At 43.2% G+C, this 22,044-nt stretch overlaps 1 protein-coding gene across 1 annotated transcript; it reads left to right on the top strand.

The window, feature by feature from the left end:
- Window positions 1-472: 472 nt before the first annotated feature.
- Window positions 473-16,578, top strand: ADSL (adenylosuccinate lyase). The gene is made up of 13 exons (XM_033118484.1): window positions 473-700; window positions 4,146-4,349; window positions 6,481-6,525; window positions 7,538-7,617; window positions 10,393-10,564; window positions 10,767-10,813; window positions 11,395-11,485; window positions 11,940-12,009; window positions 12,156-12,303; window positions 13,617-13,707; window positions 14,343-14,432; window positions 14,936-15,112; window positions 16,459-16,578. Exons 1-13 carry the CDS (start codon window positions 530-532, stop codon window positions 16,543-16,545), a joined length of 1,473 nt encoding a protein of 490 aa, XP_032974375.1. The 5' UTR covers window positions 473-529; the 3' UTR covers window positions 16,546-16,578.
- The last annotated feature ends 5,466 nt before the right edge of the window (window positions 16,579-22,044 follow it).

Raw genomic sequence — 22,044 nt, 5'->3', positions numbered from 1 at the left:
GTCTCAGTTCCAGCAATTGCTGAAATTCATTGTATTGCAGTTTCGTGCAAGGGGATCGATCGCTTGGAACTCAATAAATGCCGATTTCCCTGGGGCATCTTCATTTCTCCTCAGAACTAGTGCCAGGCAGAAAATAGGGGTGTGTGTGAAGGGGGATCGGGGGGGGGAAGCCACAATAATAATAGCAAACACAGATGGCTTTCTGTATCCCAGACATCGCTCCGATACTCAATCCTCACAGCAGTCTTAAGGGCAGATACTAATGTACATTTTTTCAGATATGGAAACTGGGACACAGACCGGCTAAGTAATTTATGAAGCGCAAATCCCGTTTCTTGTAAACGAAGATGATAAGCCTCAGCAGCCGGCAGCCGAAACCCACCTCAACCTTGAACGCTCAGGTCTCCGGGAGTTCCCGGAACAGGACCACGTGGAGGAAGTCCCGCCCCCAGCAGAGGAAGTCCCGGCCTCCTGGCTTCCGCTTCCGCCCTCGCTGTCCTGTCCGCCGTGGTGCGGTGTGGTGTTCGGTATGGCGGCGGGAGGCGACCGTGGCTGGCAGCAGCAGGCCTGCGGGCACGACAGCTACCGCTCGCCGCTTGCTTCCCGCTATGCCAGCCCGGAGATGTGCTTCGTGTTTAGCGACCGGTACAAATTCCGGACCTGGCGGCAGCTGTGGCTGTGGCTGGCGGAGGCGGAGCAGGTAACGGACCGCGGGGCTGAGGGGCGGGGCGAAGGGAGGCCTGTCGGCACCAGCACGTGCCAGGCTCCGACCCGGGGACAGCTGCCCCGCTATTTTCGGCCGGGTGTTCCTTTTCGTGAGGAGCCGGGGCCAGGGCAGGAGGCCCGGCAGCCGCCACCTGTTGCCTCACATGCTATTAGTCACCAGAGGCTTAGAGAGGTGAAGGCGGTGGAGAGAAGTGCAGCCTTTGGTTTCAGGGACAAAATCTTGGCCATTCCTGCAGTAGTATACTAACCACGGACCTGAGCGCGCCTAACGTGCTGTTGTGCTAATTTCTTTATGCATCTTTTATCATTTAACCCATAAAGCCTTTGCAGACTTCAAGGTGTGATCAAACAATACGGTAAATGTTAAAATAAAAATTATTACAGTAAAAGACACATTGCCATTATTCCCCCTCAAAATACTCCCTCTTGCTTCAAACACACTTATGCCATTGTTCTTGCCACTTTCTGAAGCAGTTGCAGAAATCCTCTGTGAGTGTCTTCAGTTGTGTTGCCGTGGCTGCCTCAATGTCCTGAATCATGTTGACTTTGGGGAAGAGACAGAAGCCGCACGGTGCCAGTTCCAGTGAATAAGGTGGATGAGGACACACCGTCATGTTTTTATTTGACAGAAATTGCCGTACCAGAAGCGATGTGTGACACGGAGCGTTGTCATGATGGAGGATGATTTACAGCACACTTTAAAACACACCTTCTCTCAACCGTAGCTCACACCCGACTGACTGCACCGAACACGTTGAAACTTGTCACACACTGTTACTAAGGTTCAACGCGCTACTTCCCGTACTGACGATCCCTGCCTTTCCGTTGGATGGCACTCAGCAGCAGTGTTCACCGTATTTTGTGATCAAAGGCTCCGTGTCACACATCGCTTCTGGTACAGCAATTTCTGTCAAAAACATTAAAAAAAAAGAAAAAAAACATTACAGTGTGTCCTCATCCACCTTACTCACTGTATCTGACACTGTGTGACTTCTGGCTCTTCCCCAAAGTCAAAATGACCGTGAAAGATAAACATTTTGAATCAATTCAGGACATCGAGGCAGCCATTGCAGCTCAACTAAAGACACAAAAGAGGACTTCCAGAACTGCTTCAGAAAGTGGCAAGAACAATGGCATAAGTGTGTTTGAAGCGAGGGGGAGTATTTTGAGGGAGATGAATGGCAATGTGTCTTTTATTGCAATGCACCTTTTTATATTTAAACATTCATTGTATTTTTTGGTCATGTTTCATACGTGATGCTTTTCCCACATTAGAGGCAAGAAAACCCAGCCTCATTAATAACCAAGTGCGTTATGTGTTCTAGGCCACCCAGCTACTAAGAGCGGAACTGGGACGTGAATGAACATGGCTGTGGTTCAGTGCAGAGCCTGAGTGCTTCCAGGGTGCTTCTGTGTAGTGAGTGACAGGACTGTTACTACTACAAAATCCCTGTTTCCTAGGCCACTTTCTGCCTCACGCATCCTGTTTTGCCTTTGAGGAGGGACAGAGTAGGGGTTTATTAGAAGGCATTTGTGATGTAGAGCTATTCAGCCCAATAGGTTCAGAAATAGCACCAAAGAGGCCTTCCCAGAGGATTTGAAAGAAATTGAAGGTGATCCGGAGAGCTATAGTTTCAAAGGAAAATGCCACAAGCAAGATGGCAGTGTCCTCTGAAATGGCGTGAGTAAACATGGAAACAATCTTGAGTAGATGACTAGGACCCTGGTCCAATGGAACTCTCCAAAAAGGAAACTTTCATCCTAGAGTTCCCCTCCCTATCTCTGTGCTTAAGAAAATAGTGACAAGAAGCAGCAGACATTTCTGCAGTGCCTACTATATGCGTGGCACTGTTTTAAGACTTTACATATTAATAGCTCATTAATCCCCATTAAAACAACCCGTAAAGGAAGTACTGTTTTGCCATGGTTTTATATATGGTAGAATGGAGACACAGAGAGATTTCATAAACTGTTGGCTCAGACAACAATGGACAGTAGAAGAGGACATTAATAGTGTGTTGTGGTTTATTATATATTAACACGTACTCTCTTTTCTGTTTCACTTCATACTTCATTAAATAGGTCAGGGTAGTGATGTTCGGAGACTTTGCCAGGGCCACCGTAGCTAGTAAATGGCATCAAGCTGGAATCTAAATATAGACTCATCTGAATATGTGTTCTTTCCTTTGCCCAATCTGCATGTTGCCTGAAACGCATACAATTTGGATATAATCTCCTGCATTTGGCTTATCCATTAGTTAAGATGTCAAAATTAGCAGTATAAATTACATAACAATTTAGTAGTTAAGAAAAAACTTGAGGAATGAGAGATTAGGAGGAGTGCGGAAAATGAGGGGGGAATGAACTTGGAGATGATGCTTTGCTCAGAGTAGGAAGCTGTTTGACCACGCTGCCCCCTGCTGCATAGCTTCCGGAGGAGCCGGAGCAGCCCTGTCTACTGGCTCAAGATCCAAGGCAGCTCTGCCACATGTGGCTACCGAGCACTTGAAATGTAGCTAGTGTGATTGAGGAACGGAATTTTCACTTTTTAATTTTAATCAGTTAAATGTAAATAGCCACATATTATGGCCAGTAGTTACCATCTTGGACTAGATAGTCCTAAGATGCAGGATCTTCCCCAGGGCCAGGGCTTGGGAGTTTCAAGTGAGGTTTGAATTTTCACCAATGTGTATTTTCACCACTTGGACCCAGGGTTCTAAGCTGCCTGTGGGCTGCCGCATGAATGTAAGAGGTTGATGTGTGTATTTTCTCATGATCATCTCCTGGAATTGCTTTCAGTTGCATTGAATTTCTATACCTAATTTCTTGGCAAAACTAATTGCGGCATCCCTAATTTTGGATTATCTGAATAAATCCATCTGGGTCAAATGTAAAGCTGTGGCTTGAATCCCACACTTTGTGACAGCACTCATGAGTAAGCAGTAAATACAACAACGCACTCTTCTTGTGGAGTATCCATTCTAAAGGGAGGGATGGGCTAATGCATTTATAAAAATGTCATGTGGCGATAAGTGCTCTAAATAAAACCAGGCTAAAGGGATAGAGAGACACAAAAGAAGGATGTCCCACATTAAGTCAGGAAAGATCTCTCTGAGGAGATGACATTTGAGCCCAGAGACGAGAATATGTGAGGGAGTAAGCAGAGATGTAGGGCAGAGGGAACAAAGATCAGGATTACATTGTTGTTACATATATTGGAGTTGACTTGGAATATAATTTACCAAGATTCGTTAAGAAAGCCATCCCTTCCTCCCCATGCACTTTTAATTGCCCCAAATTTTAATTAAAAGATTGGGATACAGGGCATAAATGCTAACATGAACTAACTTTTGCCTCGGTGTCACCTCAATTCAAATAATTGTGACACCTGAAGTTATTTTATTTCGTGTTTTCTGCAGACATTGGGCTTGCCTATCACAGATGAACAAATCCAGGAGATGAAATCAAACCTGGACAACATTGACTTCAAGATGGCAGCCGACGAAGAGAAACAGTTACGGCACGATGTGATGGCTCATGTGCACACGTTTGGCCACTGCTGTCCCAAAGCCGCCGGCATTATACATCTTGGTGCCACCTCCTGCTACGTTGGAGACAATACAGTAGGAGCCCGTGTGTTTTTGTTTCCTCTTAGAATTCAATCTTAATAATGCATTTATAAAATTTATTTGGTTTTTGTCCAGTTTTAGGAAGTGACTCGGGTTTTTAGTTTTAGGGGTATATTAACTCTCAGGAATTTTCTGCTTTTGGTATCTCTCCAGTCTAAGCTATAAGCCCCTAAAACCCCCATAAAATAAGACCTGTAGATACTGCTTCTGCATCGGTATGCTGGACATAAGCCAAGGTCTTAGCATGGTAGTGGCCGAGGTAATTTTCCAAAGGGATTTTCTTTCCCAAGTCCTTTATGACTCTGCTGTGACTTCTAAAGGATTGCATTATAATTCTTAAATGAAACCTTTTAAGTAGCTAAAGCATTTTATAGTTAAACATGAAAAAGTGACAGCACCTATTTTCCTAAGAGTTGACTAGGTGCCTGGCACTATTCTGAGCACTTTATTACTTATTCTCCATGGTAGTCATAAGTGATAGATGATATTATCTCAGTTTTTAAACAGCTTTATTGAGGTATAGTTTACATACCATAAATTTACCCATTTTAAATGTACAGTCCAATGAGTTTTAGTCAATTTATGCAATTGTTCAACCTTCACCACACGCCAGTTTTAGAGCACGCCCTTCACCCCAAGAAGCTGTCTCGTGACTGTTTGCAGTCAGTCCGCACTCCTGTTTCCAGACCCAGACAATCACGGACCTGCTTTCTGTTTACAGTTTTACCTTTTCTAGAAATTTCCTATTAGTGGAATCAGACTGTAGTGTTGGGAATCTGTAGTCTCTACCACTGAGGAAACTTAAAGAGAGGCTGAAGAACTTGTCTAAGGTTACACAGCGAGAACCGACACAAGCCCAGGTGGAATGGCTCCAAAACTGGGCTCTTAATCACAGTGCACCTGTGGAACCAGAAGTTAGATTCCAGATACACTTCTAATTCAGAGAGAAGCCACTGATTTTTAAGTTGCCCCAAATACTATTTTAGTCTTAAGTGGTACATAATTAAAGGCATCTCTGTGTAATTGGTGAGTCATAATGGAGGAACCGTCCTTTCACTTGGAATATACTTTTTTTTTTTTTTAAAGATTTTATTGGGGAAGGGGAACAGGACTTTATTGGAGAACAGTGTGTACTTCCAGGCCTGTTTTCCAAGTCAAGTTGTTGTCCTTTCAATCTTAGTTGTGGAGGGTGCCGTTCAGCTTCAAGTTGTTGTCCTTTCAGTCTTAGTTTTGTCGGGTGCATCTCAGCTCCAGGTCCAGTTGCCATTGCTAGTTGCAGGGGGCACAGCCCACCATCCCTTGCGGGAGTTGAACCGGCAACCTTGTGTTTGAGAGGATGCGCTCCAACCAACGGAGCCATCTGGGAGCTCAGCGGCAGCTCAGCTCAAGGTGCCGTGTTCAATCTTAGTTGCAGGGGGCACAGCCCACCATCCCTTGAGGGAGTCGAGGAATCGAACTGGCAACCTTGTGGTTGAGAGCCTACTGGCCCATGTGGGAATCGAACCGGCAGCCTTCGGAGTTAGGAGCATGGAGCTCTAACTGCCTGAGCCACCGGGCCGGCCCTGGAATATACTTTTTTTAAAGTACCCTGTGTGTAGTTGGGCTCAACAATTACTGTCTCATATAAGCATGTGTTGGACTTGCCTGAAATACATATCTTATCTCCCTCAAGAACAGCTTTAAATTTCTTCAACCTTGATGTTCTGGTTCATGATAGGCATTAAAAAAGGAGAGGAAACTAATAGAATGTGCCCTGTGGAAGCTTCTCGCAGACTTAAACACTCGTCTCTGGGAAAATACAAACCTTGTTGACCTGGACATCTTCACAATATTCAGCTTGGGGTTTGCCCCTTAACTATTTTCCAGTCATTTTTAGATACCTTGTAAATTGAGCTTTATGAGTATAAAGGTTTTATTCCTTACAGATTCCAGCAGTACCACTCTCTAAGTTGGTGTGCATTAGAGAAGAACAGCTTCCATTAACATCTTCTGGCTTGCACTGTGGGTTGCTAATAGTGAGATATGGCTAGCTGAGAAGCCCAGTGGTGATGGCCAAAAAGTCTTATGCAATAATGTTGTTTGGGCAAAGCTGTTTAATATAAGACCATTGCATTTTCCTTTGCAGGACCTGATTATTCTTAGGAATGCATTTGACCTGCTTTTGCCAAAGGTAAGGAGTTAGCAGAAATTTCCTACCAGCCCATAAGGGACGGGCACCACTTAGGAGTAAATGAGCACAATGTAAATCCAAACAGATGATCATTTACTTAGGCGAATGATCCTATAGATCATTTAGAACTAATTGTCTCTCCTTGGGTTAAAACACTGTAAGAGGATGCTTTTTAAAGGCTAGCCTTTTTTTTAAGATTTTTATTGGGGAAGGGGAACAGGACTTTATTGGAGAACAGTGTGTACTTCCAGGACTTTTTTCCAAGTCAGGTTGTCCTTTCAGTTTTAGTTGTGGAGGGAGCCGTTCAGCTTCAAGTTGTTGTCCTTTCAGTCTTAGTTGTGGAGGGCGCAGCTCAGCTCCAGGTTCAGTTGCCGTTGTTAGTTTCAGGGGGCGCAGCCCACCATTCCTTGCGGGAGTCGAACCAGCAACCTTGTGGTTGAGAGGATGCGCTCCAACCAACTGAGCCATCCGGGAGCTCAGCGGCAGCTCAGCTCACGGTGCCGTGTTCAATCTTAGTTGCAGGGGGCGCTGCCCACCATATCTTGCGGGACTGGAGGAGTTGAACTGGCAACCTTGTGGTTGAGAGCCCACTGACCCATGTGGGAATTGAACGGCAGCCTTCGGAGTTAGGAGCATGGAGCTCCATCTGCCTGAGCCACCAGGCTGGCCCCAAGGCTAGCCTTTTAAATAAGAGAAATGTAACCAGCAGCATGTTGCTGAAATATGTGGGTCAGATTTATGATTTTGTCCTCATTTTTCTGCATGAGCGTGTCAGTGGTCTTAAAATTGTGCAGAAAAAGTTCATGACTTTAGGTAGTCAACTCCATTTTTTAACATTCATTGCTATGAGGTCTTAAGACACTTCTAGGATACAAAGATGAAAAAGAGGGCCTCTGCCTTCCATGAACTGAAGGTCTAATTCTATATTAAATTGTCTAAATGGTTAGTTCCTGATTTTGTAATGCGCTTAACCTGAATTCACTCTCTTTCTATCACATGGTCTCTCTTATAGCTTGCCAGAGTGATCTCTCGGCTTGCTGACTTTGCTAAGGAACGAGCCGATCTTCCCACCTTAGGTTTCACACATTTCCAGTAAGTGATATGATTACTTTCTTGGGAACTGGGCTTGTTTGTTTGCACCTGGCTTTCATTTATTCCTTTAGTTCTCCCTTCTGTACAAAAACCTTGAGGGGAAGAATCTCAAAACATAGCTTAAGCAGATACCTTGGAATGCTTATGAGAAATGAACTTGATACCTACTTTAAAAGCTATACTGGTGAGAAAGTAAATAATAATAGTTCATTTGGGAAGCATTGGGCAATACGTATCAAGAGCCTTAGAAAGTATTCATACTCCTTTATTTAATAGTTCCATTCTAGAGAGTCTAGAGAATCTCATATTATTTTTATGAAAGTGAGCATTGGAAACTATCTGTCCCACAATAAAAATAATTAAATAAGGTATATACTGCTACCATGTTTCCCCAAAAATAAGGCCTAACTGGACAATCAGCTGTAATGCACCTTTTGGAGCAAAAATTAATATAAGACCTGGTCTTATTTTACTGTGATATAAGATTGGGTATAACATAACACATAACATAACATAACATACTGGGTCTTATATTAATTTTTGCTCCAAAAGACACATTAGAGCTGATTGTCCGGCTAGGTCTTATTTTCGGGGAAACACGGTATATTCCACAGGTTGGAATAATATGCAGCCACTAAAATGATGCTAGTAAGACTAATATGGAAGTGTGTTTAGATTAATGTTACGGGATAAAGATAGCATATAAATTGCACAAAGATTGGAAGGAATTATACCAAGCTGTAAATATTGATTACTCTGATAATAAGTGAGGTAATAAAGTAATTAAATTTTTTCTCTGCTATTTTTTGAATTTTTGATTTTTAAAATGTGCAAGTATTTTTATGATTACCAAGTAAAACCCTTTTCATTTATTTAATTTTCAAATAAAACTTTTTAAAAGCTGGTGATGTCATTTTTGGAACGCTAGTGGCAGGTTTCAAGTGATGATATTTGAGTAGTGGTGTATTAGCATCTGCCTTATGTTTTGATGGAGTATTGCTCTGGCAACAAGAATGTCATCTCTTATAACTTAGGAAAGCCTAGGCTGAATTTCGTCTACCTAGAAGTTAGGGGCTGCATTTATTGGTAGAAACCTGAAGAAATTGTTCATGTGAACGAGTCAGTGCTCAGTGTGTGTGGCTTGGCCAGGACAGATGTTTCCTTCTGCTGTCTCCCTGCACACTTAGCATTACCTGTGTTGCAGCTCCTCTTCCTCTCCTGCATCTGATGGAGAGTATGCAGGGAACGCAGGCATGCCAGTATTCTCTGTGCGTAGTGTAATGAGAGGTATCTGCTGCTGTGTTGGCAGCCTTAGCAACTCAGAAAATGGTGTGGATGTGTAGGCATCTCATCAGTGTGTTGGTCCCTGCAATAAAAAAGAAACAGCTTTACTGAGATATAATTCACATATAAAATTCACCCCTTTTAAGTGCTCAGTTGAGTGGTTGTTAGTATAGTTACAGAGTTATGCAGTCATCAGTGTATCATTTCAGAATATTTCCATCACCCCACAAAAGAACCTGTACCCATCAGCAGTCAGTCTCATTCCCCCGTTCCCTAGCCCCTGACAACCACTAATCTATTTTCTGTCTGTGGGTTTGCCTCTTCTGGACATTGTATTTAAATAGAATCATACACTATTCATCTGCTTTTGACTGGCTTCTTAGCACAATGTTGTCAGTGTTCACCCATATTGTAATATGTATCGGTACTTCATTTCTTTTCACGGCCGAATAATGTTCCACTATATGGATATACCAGATTTTGTCCATTCATAGGTTGATAGATGTTTGGGTTGTTTCCCTTGTGCCTGTTACGTATAATGCTGCCGTAAATAGAACTTGAAGATTCATTTATTTCTTTGCTTACTCCAATAATCTTTTAGCAGGAGTTAGCAAGGAAAACTACCAGGAGATTAATTTGGGGTTATATGGTAGCTTGTATGCCTGCTATACAAGCAGACGTCCCTGGTGGTCCTTGATGTCACCAGCTATTAGTGTCATTTAGAGACTAATGCATTTAGAGAGAGTCCATCTGGGATGGCCAGATGCATCTGTTAGAACTTCAGTGTTATTACATTGTATTTGTAATTATGTTTTATGTTGAGAAACAGACCTCCAACGGATTGATTTAGACTTCGGACTGGAAACAAAGGCGTTAGCTGTTATGTTCGAGCCCTTTGGTTATGTGTGTTTGGGGCTGTTCTCCACAGCATGGCCAGCTCCTCACCGGATGCTGACCCCTCGTGAAGGCCTTGACTGTCGGTCTAGAGTAGCATTCTCCGTTGTCCTCACCCTCATTTTCTTCATAGTTTTCATTTAAAAAATCAACAATTTCCTTGTTTGTTTGTTTACACTGTAACATGCACTTCATTGGACAAGGACCTTGTCTGTTTTGTTCTTCGTTGTATTTCCAAAATCAAGAACACGTTAGATACTTGGCAAATGTTTGTTACGTGAGTGTATATTTCTTACCAAAGTCTGGGGATGAACAAAACGGACATTGTCTCTGCCTTTATATTGCCTCTTGATGATGAAGAAAACACTATGCTAGGAGCCCTTTAGCTTTATAATCTTTGAATATTCATAAATGACATAGACTCTCCTTAATTATTATTCGCTCAAACTTTTTAGCTCCTGTTCTGTCTGTATGGTTTCTGCATCTCTTACTAATTTTTCCCAGAGGTGACAGTGATGATTAGAGGAAGCAGAGAAGCTTTTAGGAAGTAAGTCCTTGGTGTGAGACTGCCCTGTGTTCTCTTCGGGTGGTTTGCAGGCCTGCTCAGCTGACCACGGTTGGGAAACGTTGCTGTCTGTGGATTCAGGATCTTTGCATGGATCTCCAGAACTTGAAGCGTGTCCGAGAGGACCTGCGCTTCCGCGGAGTGAAAGGCACCACCGGCACGCAGGCCAGCTTCCTGCAGCTCTTCGAGGGAAATGACGAAAAGGTATTCTGAAAGCCACCTGGGGGATACAGACTCAGAGGTGGAGCCCCAGAGGCAAAGCTGACCTCCGGGGTGCTAGGAGATTGGTCTTGAGAGTGGAATCTTTGGACTGGAAGGGGTATGGCAGGCCGCAACCTGGGCGGGAGGTTGAGAGTCTCATACTCGACACTCCTGGGTTACTGTTGGGATGTCTTTTCTTCCCAAGGTAGAGCAGCTTGACAAGATGGTGACAGAAAAGGCAGGATTTAAGAGGTAAGTAAATGGGGAAAGTGTTGGCCTCCCTATTAAGTGATGAAATGCCTGTGTTTCATATATCTCTAGATTTGACCCTAATCTTTTTGGCTTTTTCTTTCTTTGTTCTTCTACCCATTTCCTGAGTTTTATTTTCTTATAGCCTAGATTCTATTTTCTTACAGTCTATTAGAAAAAAGGAAACTGTTTACTTCTGAGATTTTTTTTTTTTAATAGCTTTACCCATTTTGTTGTGTTTTTGTTTCTTTATTGAGCCCTCCAATGGATTGGTCTAAATCGGACCATTTCCTTTGAGGGCCACCAAGCTCCACTATGGCTCCTTCTTCCAGGCACTTGCATCAGGTTGCAGCAGGACATGGCACATGGACCATATGTCCTTGGGTCAGGACAGCCATCTGGGCATTAGTAAAAAGGGGAGAAGAAAAGTTTGCTCCCAGAGCCAGTTACCAGTGAGCTCCTCTGGGCTGAATGTGACACGTACACCAGTGAGACTGAGCTTTTGCTTAGGGTCTGTTTGTGCTCATTTGTTTGACCCAGTCACAGTTTGAAGTAGTTCTACTTAAGGCTCTTTTCTGTTCTAGGGCTTTCATCATCACAGGGCAGACATATACACGAAAAGTGGATATTGAGGTGCTGTCTGTGCTTGCTAGCTTGGGGGCGTCCGTGCACAAGGTGAGTAGTGGTAGCTTGTGTGTGTGGGAAGGGAGCCGGGGGGGCGGGGAGGGAGAGCTTGGACACCACAGACAGACTGGATCAGCCTCAGACTTTCACTTAATTGTTCTGCTCAAGCGATGACAGACATCATTTTTAACAATTTGGGGCCCATAAATGAAGCCTCTTAGAGGAAGGTGCACTGAAGGGAAGGACTAGTCGTGTCGTGCTCGTTAAAGTCATCTGGCTGGTGTCCTTCCATGCTGTATTAAGTAGTGTCACCAGAACGTTTCCACGCTCCTTGACTTTGTCATCCCGGCTCTTCTGGAGCGCTTGGTGCTGATGGAGGAGGTGAGCTCTTTAGGCTCCGCAGCAGCACACCTAAACGGCTATCTCCTTCATCAGTCTAGTCCCTGCCCCCAGATTCCTGTCTACCAAGAGTATGGGGTGATGCCCGTGCTCTGCTTTTCCCCAGATTTGCACCGACATACGACTCCTCGCAAACCTCAAGGAGATGGAGGAACCCTTTGAAAAACAACAGATTGGTGAGTGTGTGTGATGACCTGGGCTCCCTGCAGAGGTGCTGAGAGGCTTGCGGGCATTTGTTAATAGCTCCCCCGGAAGCATGCTCGGGCCCTCACTGTCCTCTGAAGTCTTTCTGCTGTGGCTTCTTGTCCTCATACATGGGCAGGCTCCAGTGCGATGCCATACAAGCGGAACCCTATGCGCTCAGAGCGGTGCTGCAGCCTTGCCCGTCACCTGATGGCCCTCATCATGGACCCGCTGCAGACAGCATCTGTGCAGTGGTTTGAACGCACGCTGGATGACAGTGCTAATCGGTCAGTGGAATGGGGATGTCGCCTAGCAGGTGGCTGGGAGGGCCGGGGGGTGCCTGGAAGCAGAAGGATGTTCTGAGGATTTCTGTATTTCCTCCTTTCCCCAAGGAGCCAGGAGCCTAGCAGGGAGGGAAGAACATAGAACAGTGTGATAAGTGTTGGGATCAAAGTTTGTACAAGGTATTCTGTGGGATCAGAGGAGGGAGTGGTGGTGGTGAAGTCAGAAAGCTTTATACCAGAGGTGACGCTTAACACTTAAGAAATAAATAGGTGTTTTAAAAAGACATTGAAGACAAAATTGGGAGCAGGTATAAAGGCCCAAAGGCAGGAGAAAGAACAGTTTACGGAATTACTAATAGTCAGGTAGCCCTGAGGAATGAAGTCTGTGTGACCAGAGATGAGATGGGACCCGATCGGGATTCGCAGCCACTTTATGAAGGGCATTATAGGCCGTGAAAAGGAGTTCGGATAATGTTCTGAAGGCAGGTAGATGTCAGCTGTGGTGTCCTGGCACAGTGACATGTCGATGACGAGTTATAAGGTGGGTCAGAAGTAATCTGTGGCTGTGAATAAGGTACCAACGTGCACATGGTTTTCTACTTTATGTATATACTTATTCAAAGCCGATTCACATTACACTGCTTTGCTTGCATTGTGCTAGGATTTGAGAAGGATGTATAGTTAAAGCTAGCTCTCTGGGATCTGTACGTAATCTAGGGGTTAATCTATGGAAATACTACATATGACCTAATCATACATGACTGCCAAAACATCTTGCAACAATTTGGAGACTCAGCTATAAGGGGACATGAATCTGGTCACAAGAAGTTAGGTTACTTTAAAAATCCATGTCCACACTGGCACAGTGGCCGCGTGAATGGAGAGGAAGGGTCTGGATAGAAAAATCAGTGGCAGATTGGCCGGCCTTGGTGGCTGACTGGGGTGAGTATTGGTGATGGGATGCTAGTGCCATTTACTGAGGCAACAGCCCCAGGGAGAGGAGGAAGAGCAGGTTTGAGATGGGGAGCAGAAGGCAATGGAATAGTGGCTGAATTTAATTTGGGGTTTGAGGTACCTGTGGATCAACCAGGTGGAGCTCTCAGGTAGGTCTGTGGTCTGGCGCTCGGGCAAATGGTCTGGACAAGAGGTGATAGATTTGAGGGTCATCTGGATATTGGAGAGTGAAGGAAGTTGTCCACACAGTACATATGGCATAAGGAGTCAATAGAGCTGCCTGCTGCTTGGGACACACCCTACGTTTCACTGAAATTGTTATTTATTTAAAGAGATAACTGAAATGGCTGTTTGTTTTCTAGACGTATCTGTTTGGCCGAAGCATTTCTTACTGCAGATACTATATTGAATACGTTGCAGAACATTTCTGAAGGATTGGTGGTGTACCCCAAAGTAAGAGACCTCAATTAAAAAGCAAACCATTAGAGAGGGGCTGGAATGTGGGAGGGGGAGTGTAACACGTTCCTGCTCTGGAGTGAGTATGTTGGGGGAGCTGTATTCTGGTCCAGTAGGACTTCTTCTCAGCCAGAACTTGTTTTTCAGGTGGTGACATAAGCTCTAGGGAACTAACTGTGGATTGATAGACAGGTTTCTAGAAAAGGGAATAAAGTACTTTGAATTGTCTTAAACTATCTACCAGCATGAATCATCAGGTCTGGTGTGACTGGCAGAGTAGACTGTTCCCTTTGCCTGTTTGTAACTACCTGAGGCAGATGGGTCCATTTCCATCATACACTCAGCTGTTGCATTGGGCACTGAAATTGAACAGCATGAGGTTTCAGGAATCATTCCAATGAAGCAGCTTTTAAAAATTTACTTAAATCAGTATTTCTTTTTAAAATCAAAGTAATACTCTGGATTACTAAGAAAACTGAAAAAATACAGTATAAAGCAACCCATTCTGCTTTTTTCATAAAGATGGTAGCTCGTGTCCCTGATGTGCATTTTGCTGCTCCTAGTTGATACCTTACTGTGTGTATGTTTGTAACCTTGAGGCATCTTCCTTGGCCCTTCATTTATTCTCCTAGGTAATTGAGCGGCGCATTCGGCAAGAGCTGCCTTTCATGGCCACAGAGAACATCATCATGGCCATGGTGAAAGCCGGGGGTAACCGCCAGGTTTGTAGCCCCTCGTGCCCCTGGGTGATTGAGAGCGCGCCTTTGGTCCTGAAGGACTGATGAGGAAGGCGTTTCTGTCATTACCGTCAGTCCAGCACTGGTACGACAGGATGCTATTCTGCCATAGGATAGGCTTCTTCAGAAAAGGCTTCCTGTGGTAAACGCAGTGTATGAAACGTGACTCCCTTAATCACTTGTAGAAAACGGCCATTCTTAGTAAAGGAGTTCGGCCTGAATTTCCATAGGAAATGATGGGAAGTAGGCAGGACACAAGAGCAGAGGGTTCAAGAGGCCTTAGAGGAGCCAGCACGAGGTGGCCATCTTTCACATGTGGTCAGAGAGTCAGGATCTTGGTGGAGTCAGACTGTGAAGGGAACCACCTCAGCCTGCAGGGGCTTTCCGTACCAGCCATAGATGGCATGAATGTGAAGTGTCACATGACTTATCAAGATGTTCAAATGCCCAGTTAACAGTGAACCAACAATACCTCACTGTCTTCCTAGGATTGCCATGAGAAAATTAGAGTGCTTTCCCAGCAGGCAGCTGCTGTGGTCAAGCAGGAAGGGGGTGACAATGACCTCATAGAGCGGATCCTCGCCGATGCCTACTTCAGTCCCATTCACTCCCAGTTGGAACATTTACTGGATCCTTCTTCTTTCACCGGGCGTGCATCCCAACAGGTAAGCATCAGAACACCTACGTGGAGCTGCAGTCTTCCCCAAGTGCCCTCTCTTTACACTGCTGGACTGCAGAACCTGGAGTACTGTAAGGTTTCTACTTTATAGGAGGTATGATGAGAATGGGGCTAGTTAGAAAGAATTCAGAGCAGGTTGCTGGCTGCACTGTAACGTTTTGGTGTGTTGAGCTGCATCAAGTAGTTCCTGTGTGGATTTCTCTGAATTCTCTTTTGCTCTGGAGAATGTGGTATAATAGACAAAGATTGGATTTTATCCTCAAGTAGATCTAGGTTCAATTCTGACTTCTGGCATTTACTGGCTGACAGGATAAAAAATACACATAGAGTTAAGTGAGATTGAAAGGCCTAGCATAGTGCTTGATGCATAGTAAGTATTCAGTAAATGTTTGTCATTTTTCCTCTTGGCCTTTTGGAGACTATAAGGCTTAATTCAAAAACATTTATCAAGTGCAGACGAAGTGCTTGTACGTGTTCAGGTACTGTGTTTAATAATGGGGCTTTAAAAATGTGTAATCCTTATCTTCAGGGAGCTCAAAATTTAGTGAAGACTTGTAAAGAATTGATTGATTATAATATCAAGCATTACATGCAGGAACTGAGGGAAGCACATCTTTTGGGGGATGACAAAAGAGGAGACAACCCTAGAAGAGTCGAATTTGGGAAAGACTTCTTGGAAGACATGACATTGGAGCTGAATCTTAGGGACAAGTAGGAGTGAGCCTAGGAGAGGAGATGGCAAATACGTAGACGTCCAACTTGGGAGAGAGAAACTACCATCATTTGCCAGTGTATCAAGTGCCCCAGGAGTCGTTACTGGATTTAAAGTTGAAGACAGGCATGAGTTTCTCATTTGTGTTCCAATCACTCTGGTGTTTTGGATTTGAAAGACTGAAACTGGAGATAGGGGGGCCAATAAGAAGTCTGCTGTAATGAATCAGGCAGCTGCTGGTGAGGGCTCTGAGCCACGGCGGGGTAGACACAGACGAGGGGGTCGATTTGGAGGCCACTGAGAAGGTCAGTCAGTTGGTAGCTGGTTGAGTGAAGAGGAGGGAAAAAGCAGTGATGGTTTTAGCTGGGCTGTCTGGATGGAGAATGGTGAGATCCACTGAAAACACAGCTGGGCCAGACAGCATCTGTGGGCATGGAGGGTTGAACTGCCTGTGTCTAGGGGGAGATTTCTGACAGGAGGTTAGGAAAGACAAGCTCAGTGGTGGAGTAAACGTTTTATCAAATTAAGTCTCAGTGATATAAACTGACATTGAAAAAGTATTATCAAAATTTACATCTTAATGTTTTCTTTTGTCTTATATTTGCTTTCCTCTTTGGCAGGTACAGAGATTCTTAGAAGAGGAGGTATATCCCCTGTTAAAACCATATGAAAGTGTAATGAAGGTGAAAGCAGAATTATGTCTGTAGAGTTGGAAGAGAATTAAACAAAAAATCATTGTTGGCTGTGTTAACTTTTATTGCCAAGTCATGAAAACTGATACTCGAGTGCCTTATTTTACCTCAAGAATTGCTACCTTAAATTAATAACAGCACTTTTCTTTCCACCGTGCTTTCACACTTTCCAAGGTCTACAATACAGAAATAAATTGCATTGTAGTTGGACTCTGAGTTTTAGAGCAAGACCAACTTGCATAATAAATGTAGCTCATAGTTTGCTCTCTGTTCTTTCAAGGCATATTTCTCGGCTAGTGTAGTCCTTTTCACATGTTCACTTGATTGTGAGGTAGTGAACAAGTTCCTGGTCCTCTCGTCTGAAGGTAAACTTGGTCTGGGTCTAGCAGAGTAACCCAGATTCAGGATTCGCTGTGGTTGGATACCCTAACTTCAGTTATATCTGGCAAGAATAAGTAATGAAATTTGGAGCTACAATAAAGAAACTAATACAGTCGTCAGGCTTACTCAGTTCAGGTTGTGTCCCACCTTGCTTCATTTTTTTGATAAGGCTTTTTGTATATTGAGGAAATGCCAATAGGGTATATTGATTTCATCGAGGCATTGGACAGTCTTGAATCCTGGATACTCAGTTTGATAGTTGATTGAACCAGCTACAGTGGTATCTCGGTTTTCGAACATAATCCATTCCAGAAGACTGTTCGAGTTCTGAAATGTTCGAAAACCGAGGCACGGTTTCCCCATAGAAAGTAATGCAAAATGGATTCATCCGTTCCAGACCTTTAAAATCAACACCTAAAACTGCAAATTTAGCATGAAGTTTACTATCTAATGATACCATAGATCCATAAAATTTATGGCGTTTGTAAACCAAAATGTTCGTCAATGGAGACGTTCAAAAACTGAGGTACCATTGTATAGCCAAAGAAAATAGACTTACGGATTATCATCCACCTGGAAGGAGGACACGAGTGTTATGCCACAGAACTCTATCATTAGCCGTCTCTACATATTTTTTCAGCATAGATGAAAAGAAGAAAACTTCTTTTATCATATTTGCAGATGACACAAAACTAGGAGAATTAACCAAGACATTTATTTGATAAGATTTCATTTAACCTAAATAGATCAAAATGATGTGCCAAAACCAAGAAGAAAAAATTAAGATAAATGTGAATAAGTTAACCTAAACTCAGTATAAACCAGAAGTGCTTGCCAGCCAGATAAGACAGTTTTAGGATGTATTAATAGTATGTGTCCAGAAAACCCACCAGTCTTGCTGTTCCGCACGCATGGCATTATGTTCAACTTTGGACACCCAGTCTGAGGAACAGATAAACTGGAGAGCCAACCTCCAAAGAAGACCTTCTTGTGTGAGGTGTGGTGAGGAATCTTAGGGCTCTTTATCCTATAGAAGAAAACTTGTCAGTGCTTCAAATACTTGTGAGGAAGAAGAATGACTTGATTATCTGTTGCCCGAAGACACACAACTGAGACCAGTACCCATTGTTGAGAATCTGAGGCTGGTTTGGGCCCAGACATCGGAGCTGCTGTGAGTTCGTCATTCTTTCCCCACCCCATCCCTTCAGGTCAAGCAGAAGCCAGAAGACTCCCTAATTGTCAGGAATGGGGGTGTTGTGAGGGAAGAGAGGCTGAATCACCTCCAGTTGTGTCTAATCAAAGGAAGAAGTAAAGAGCTCAACCTATTGGAAAGAAAGAATAAGAGGCAATCCTTAAAACCAAATTTTAAGTACAGTTCTGTGTTGCAAACAAGTGTGGATGGCCTGGAGCCATACAACATTTCAACTCTTCCAGGAACAGTTTTATATTATTCCTCATGAGAATCTTGAAGGGATGTTTAAAACAGGTCTGGCACAAGGAATTAAGTCACTGGGACCTGATGAAGCATTCTGTCTACTTCTCTAGTATGGGCTATTTAAGAGAAGGCAGCTATCGGTGTATCTGTGATCTGAGAACTTAACATTACGTAGACACACGGGACATTGGATACCATAGATTTTAGTCAATAAATTTCTCCAGCAAATAAGGAAATAAGATCTTAACAGTCTTGTTCTGACAATTCTGTTATACTTCTGAACTCGTGATTAGAGATTTGGTGATTTTCTTCCTCAGCTATTTGAATGGATGGGTTTATTGGGTTTCTTTCCTCTTCCATTCTCTATATACTTATGGTATATACTCTTAAATGCAATTTTATTATTTTCCCATTTGCCATTTTAATTAGAGGCATTTGGGTGGGCTTCAGGTTGCGGAGCAAACACATGCCTTCTGGAAGATTAGGTTGAACTTAGTTAATGATGCAAACTCCCAATCTGAACCGTCTAGAAATCCGAGTGGGCAAACTGGGACACCTGGCTTCTGCTCAGCTGCCGTCGGACCCCTGGGCACTACTGCCCCACCCTCCCTTGGCTGATGGTAGATTTTAATTGATAATCAGGAGAGCCTGATGACAAGCACAGAGGTTAGATACCTTCAGAATGGCGACGTAAATCCTGGGTGGATAGAGTCTGACACAAAGAAGGTACTCAGAAAATGTCATTTTCCTTTGAGCCCAGGAGGGTTTACCAACCTTCCTCTCTGCTCAGTCAGGGAGCAGGCTGGGACTGGAGGATAGTGTAGTTGGTTGGGTTTGCCTGCCATGGAAGAGAGTACATCCTGAACTTGAACCAACCAGAGAATGAGGAATGAATCATAAAAAATAGGAAAAAGTCACAGTTTAAACAGCTCTATCATGAAATACTAAATGGTTTGTTTCATGGCTAATGAGTTTAAGGTGATTATTTTTGTTTCTGTGTATTTTTTCAAGTTTTAATACAATTTTTCTTTAAATAAACTTTAAAATTTAGAATAGTTTTAGATTTACAGAAAAATTGCAAAGATAATACCGAGAGTTCCCATATACCCCATACTTGGTTTCCCCTGTTATTAACACGTTGGTATGGTACTGACGTCACAATTAATGAGCCAATATGGTACATTATTAAATAAAGTCCTTAGTTTTTAGATAATGTCCTTTTTCTGTTCCAGACCCCATCTGAACAGAAATGACATTTCGTCGTAACATTTTTTAAAAAAAATACTAAAGTTCTTAAAGGCCAAGTTTGGGGGTGGGGTGTGGGGATAAGTAGTGAGTATGGGTGGTAATTTGCATTCATGGAAAGTCTAAACTGAAGGAGAAACAGCTAGTGTCTGGCCCAGAGTTCAAGATGAGCATGTCAGAGGACCAGGTGACCTATAGGTGACTACTTGGACAAAAGTCAAATGAGAAATGCATGTCTGAGTGGATGAAAACAAGAGGCCCTCTATATCTTCTCATGTAACAAGGCCTTTTGGCCTTAGAAAAGCTATATTTGACCTGCCCTTTCAGATTCTGATGCCTTACTTGATTCTGCAGATTCTCTTATACTTGTGCTACTGCTGGGACTTCTTCTTCTCCAGGACCAGAAATTGCGGTTAGAGAAGATCCTAATCCAGGACAGGATGGAAGGAGGGGTTTGAAGGGAACTTTGGGAACTCCTGCAGACCCTCGTCCTTAATCTGCACAAAGGTTCTTAGGAACTGACAAGCTCATATGGAATAGTAGTAAATGGCCGCATGTGAGATTGGGTAGGAGACTGGAGCCATGAAGGCTCTTTCCATCCACTGGTGATCTAGCTTTTCATTGCTACGGCTCTAGGGCACTGAGACATTCAAAACTATGGGAAAGTGTTTATACCTCTCCCATGTTTTAAACTTTAATAGGACAGCTGTCTTCAAAAAAAGTTTTAATTAGGATAGTGCCAGTTCTAAGAGTACAGGCCAAGTATATTTTAAAATACATAATGCAGAAATCTAAACAACATCTCAGCAGGATTCACCCCATAGTTCCTTAAATAAATCTCATTTCTTTCAAGAAAAAAGGATAAAATAATATACTTCACACTTAGAAAGCTTCATTTCTTTAGTGATAATCTGGAGGAAATAAGTATTTGCAAAATACTTTGTTTCTCATCCAGGTCACATACTTTAACAGGCATTGTTTCAGCACCCTACTGTGTACTGGGAATACAGTGGGGAGCAGAGTTCTGCTCCAGGATGGCAGAGTACACAAAGCGGTGAATGGATCCTCAATAATGGGAGAACATAATTCAACATCTGCACACGTATAGTTCATCAGGCTCCACTGAGAAAAGGTGCTCCTGACACGTAACTTCAACAAGAAATCCACACGGCTTCCCTTGGTTTTAGCATCTCGTAATTCACTCTTCATCATGAGACAGAGGCTGCTTTTCCCACCTGCACGGTGCGTGGCTGACTAACTTTAATTCACCTGGTTCCATCCACCCTTCACGTGGCGTGAATTGAAAGGGGCCTTGTTTTGGGGGCTGTCCTAGGAAACTTAAGAATTTGGCCTTTTCCTTTCTCCCTTTTGTCTGACTAATGGAGGCTAAATGTGTATATAGCATTCTTACACAGCCTTTGCAAATAATATTTCATAGAATTGTTAGCTACCCTATCATTCCTTAAAAAGGAAGTACTCGTTTTTCTGTCTCCTGTCATCTTTGGACCTGCCCAGTGTTGATCTCTGGCAAATACTCCACTGGAATGTCAGGGAGGGCTGGAAGCTGGATTTGGCAATAGCACGGACAAGTCGTTATTCCCTATTCAGGGAAAGCAGGCAAGAATGAAATGTTAATGGTTTACTGCAAAAACATAAGGGGCCTGTGCTGAAACTAGCATTACTCAGCTATTGAATTTCGGCACCTCAGCTTTCCTAAAAACTATCTCAAAAAAATTGTTTTCCCATAAAAATAAATTTAAGAAATATAGCCCTTGTAAGTTATGATATGAGAGGGAAAAGGTATGTCACCACGCTAAAAAGGCTTGAATTCATTGCTCTAAGGCATTTTTTTTTTTAAAGAAAGTAAGGATTTGTAAGAGACAGTAGTGCAGTTGGTAAAAAATGAACTTGGCCACAGAAACTGGGTTCAGATCTCTGCTCTTCCACTTATTATTTTGGCCAGGTCCTCTGAAAATTCTAATGATAAAATTTACCCTGCTTTCAGCACAGGAGTGTTGTGAATTATGTGACAGTTCTTTGTAAAGTGAGCAAAATACAGTGAGGTCATGACTGAGACGGCCTTATTGTGTTTTGTAGGCTTTGCCTGTGGGGGTGCCATTCATTCACTTTGGGCATCACCACCTTGGAACACCATTAGGAACCCGTGTTTAGGTTAGTAAGCAACTCCAAAACTAAATTTATATCTCTTCAGAGTAGGGTGAAATTTCTAGAACATTCCTGTAATACTATTGTAGCTTTTGATGACCTTTGTAAAACGTGGCATGTTTTTCTTCAAGCTAGATAGAGCCTGCTGTCAGCTAGGACCTCAAATGGAGATGGGCCCGCTATCTTCCTGGACCGTCATTCTGGACTGCGTGTTAACATTTTCTCAAACAGCATCTAGCTTTCACGACCATAAGTTCACATTCTCATTTAATGGATGAGCTAGATGT

Source organism: Rhinolophus ferrumequinum, chromosome 10, assembly GCF_004115265.2.
Source record: "Rhinolophus ferrumequinum isolate MPI-CBG mRhiFer1 chromosome 10, mRhiFer1_v1.p, whole genome shotgun sequence".
NCBI classification, from domain to species: Eukaryota; Metazoa; Chordata; class Mammalia; order Chiroptera; family Rhinolophidae; genus Rhinolophus; species Rhinolophus ferrumequinum.
The sequence above is the reverse complement of the archived record's forward strand: the minus strand, read 5'-3'. Positions and strand labels throughout refer to the sequence as shown.

Coding starts and splice junctions, on each gene's coding strand:
- ADSL (XM_033118484.1), top strand. CDS start 530: ATGGCGGCGGGAGGCGACCGTGGCTGGCAGCAGCAGGCCTGCGGGCAC. Junction 701..4,145: donor GGCTGGCGGAGGCGGAGCAG/GTAACGGACCGC, acceptor TGTTTTCTGCAG/ACATTGGGCTTGCCTATCAC. Junction 12,010..12,155: donor CTTTGAAAAACAACAGATTG/GTGAGTGTGTGT, acceptor ATACATGGGCAG/GCTCCAGTGCGATGCCATAC.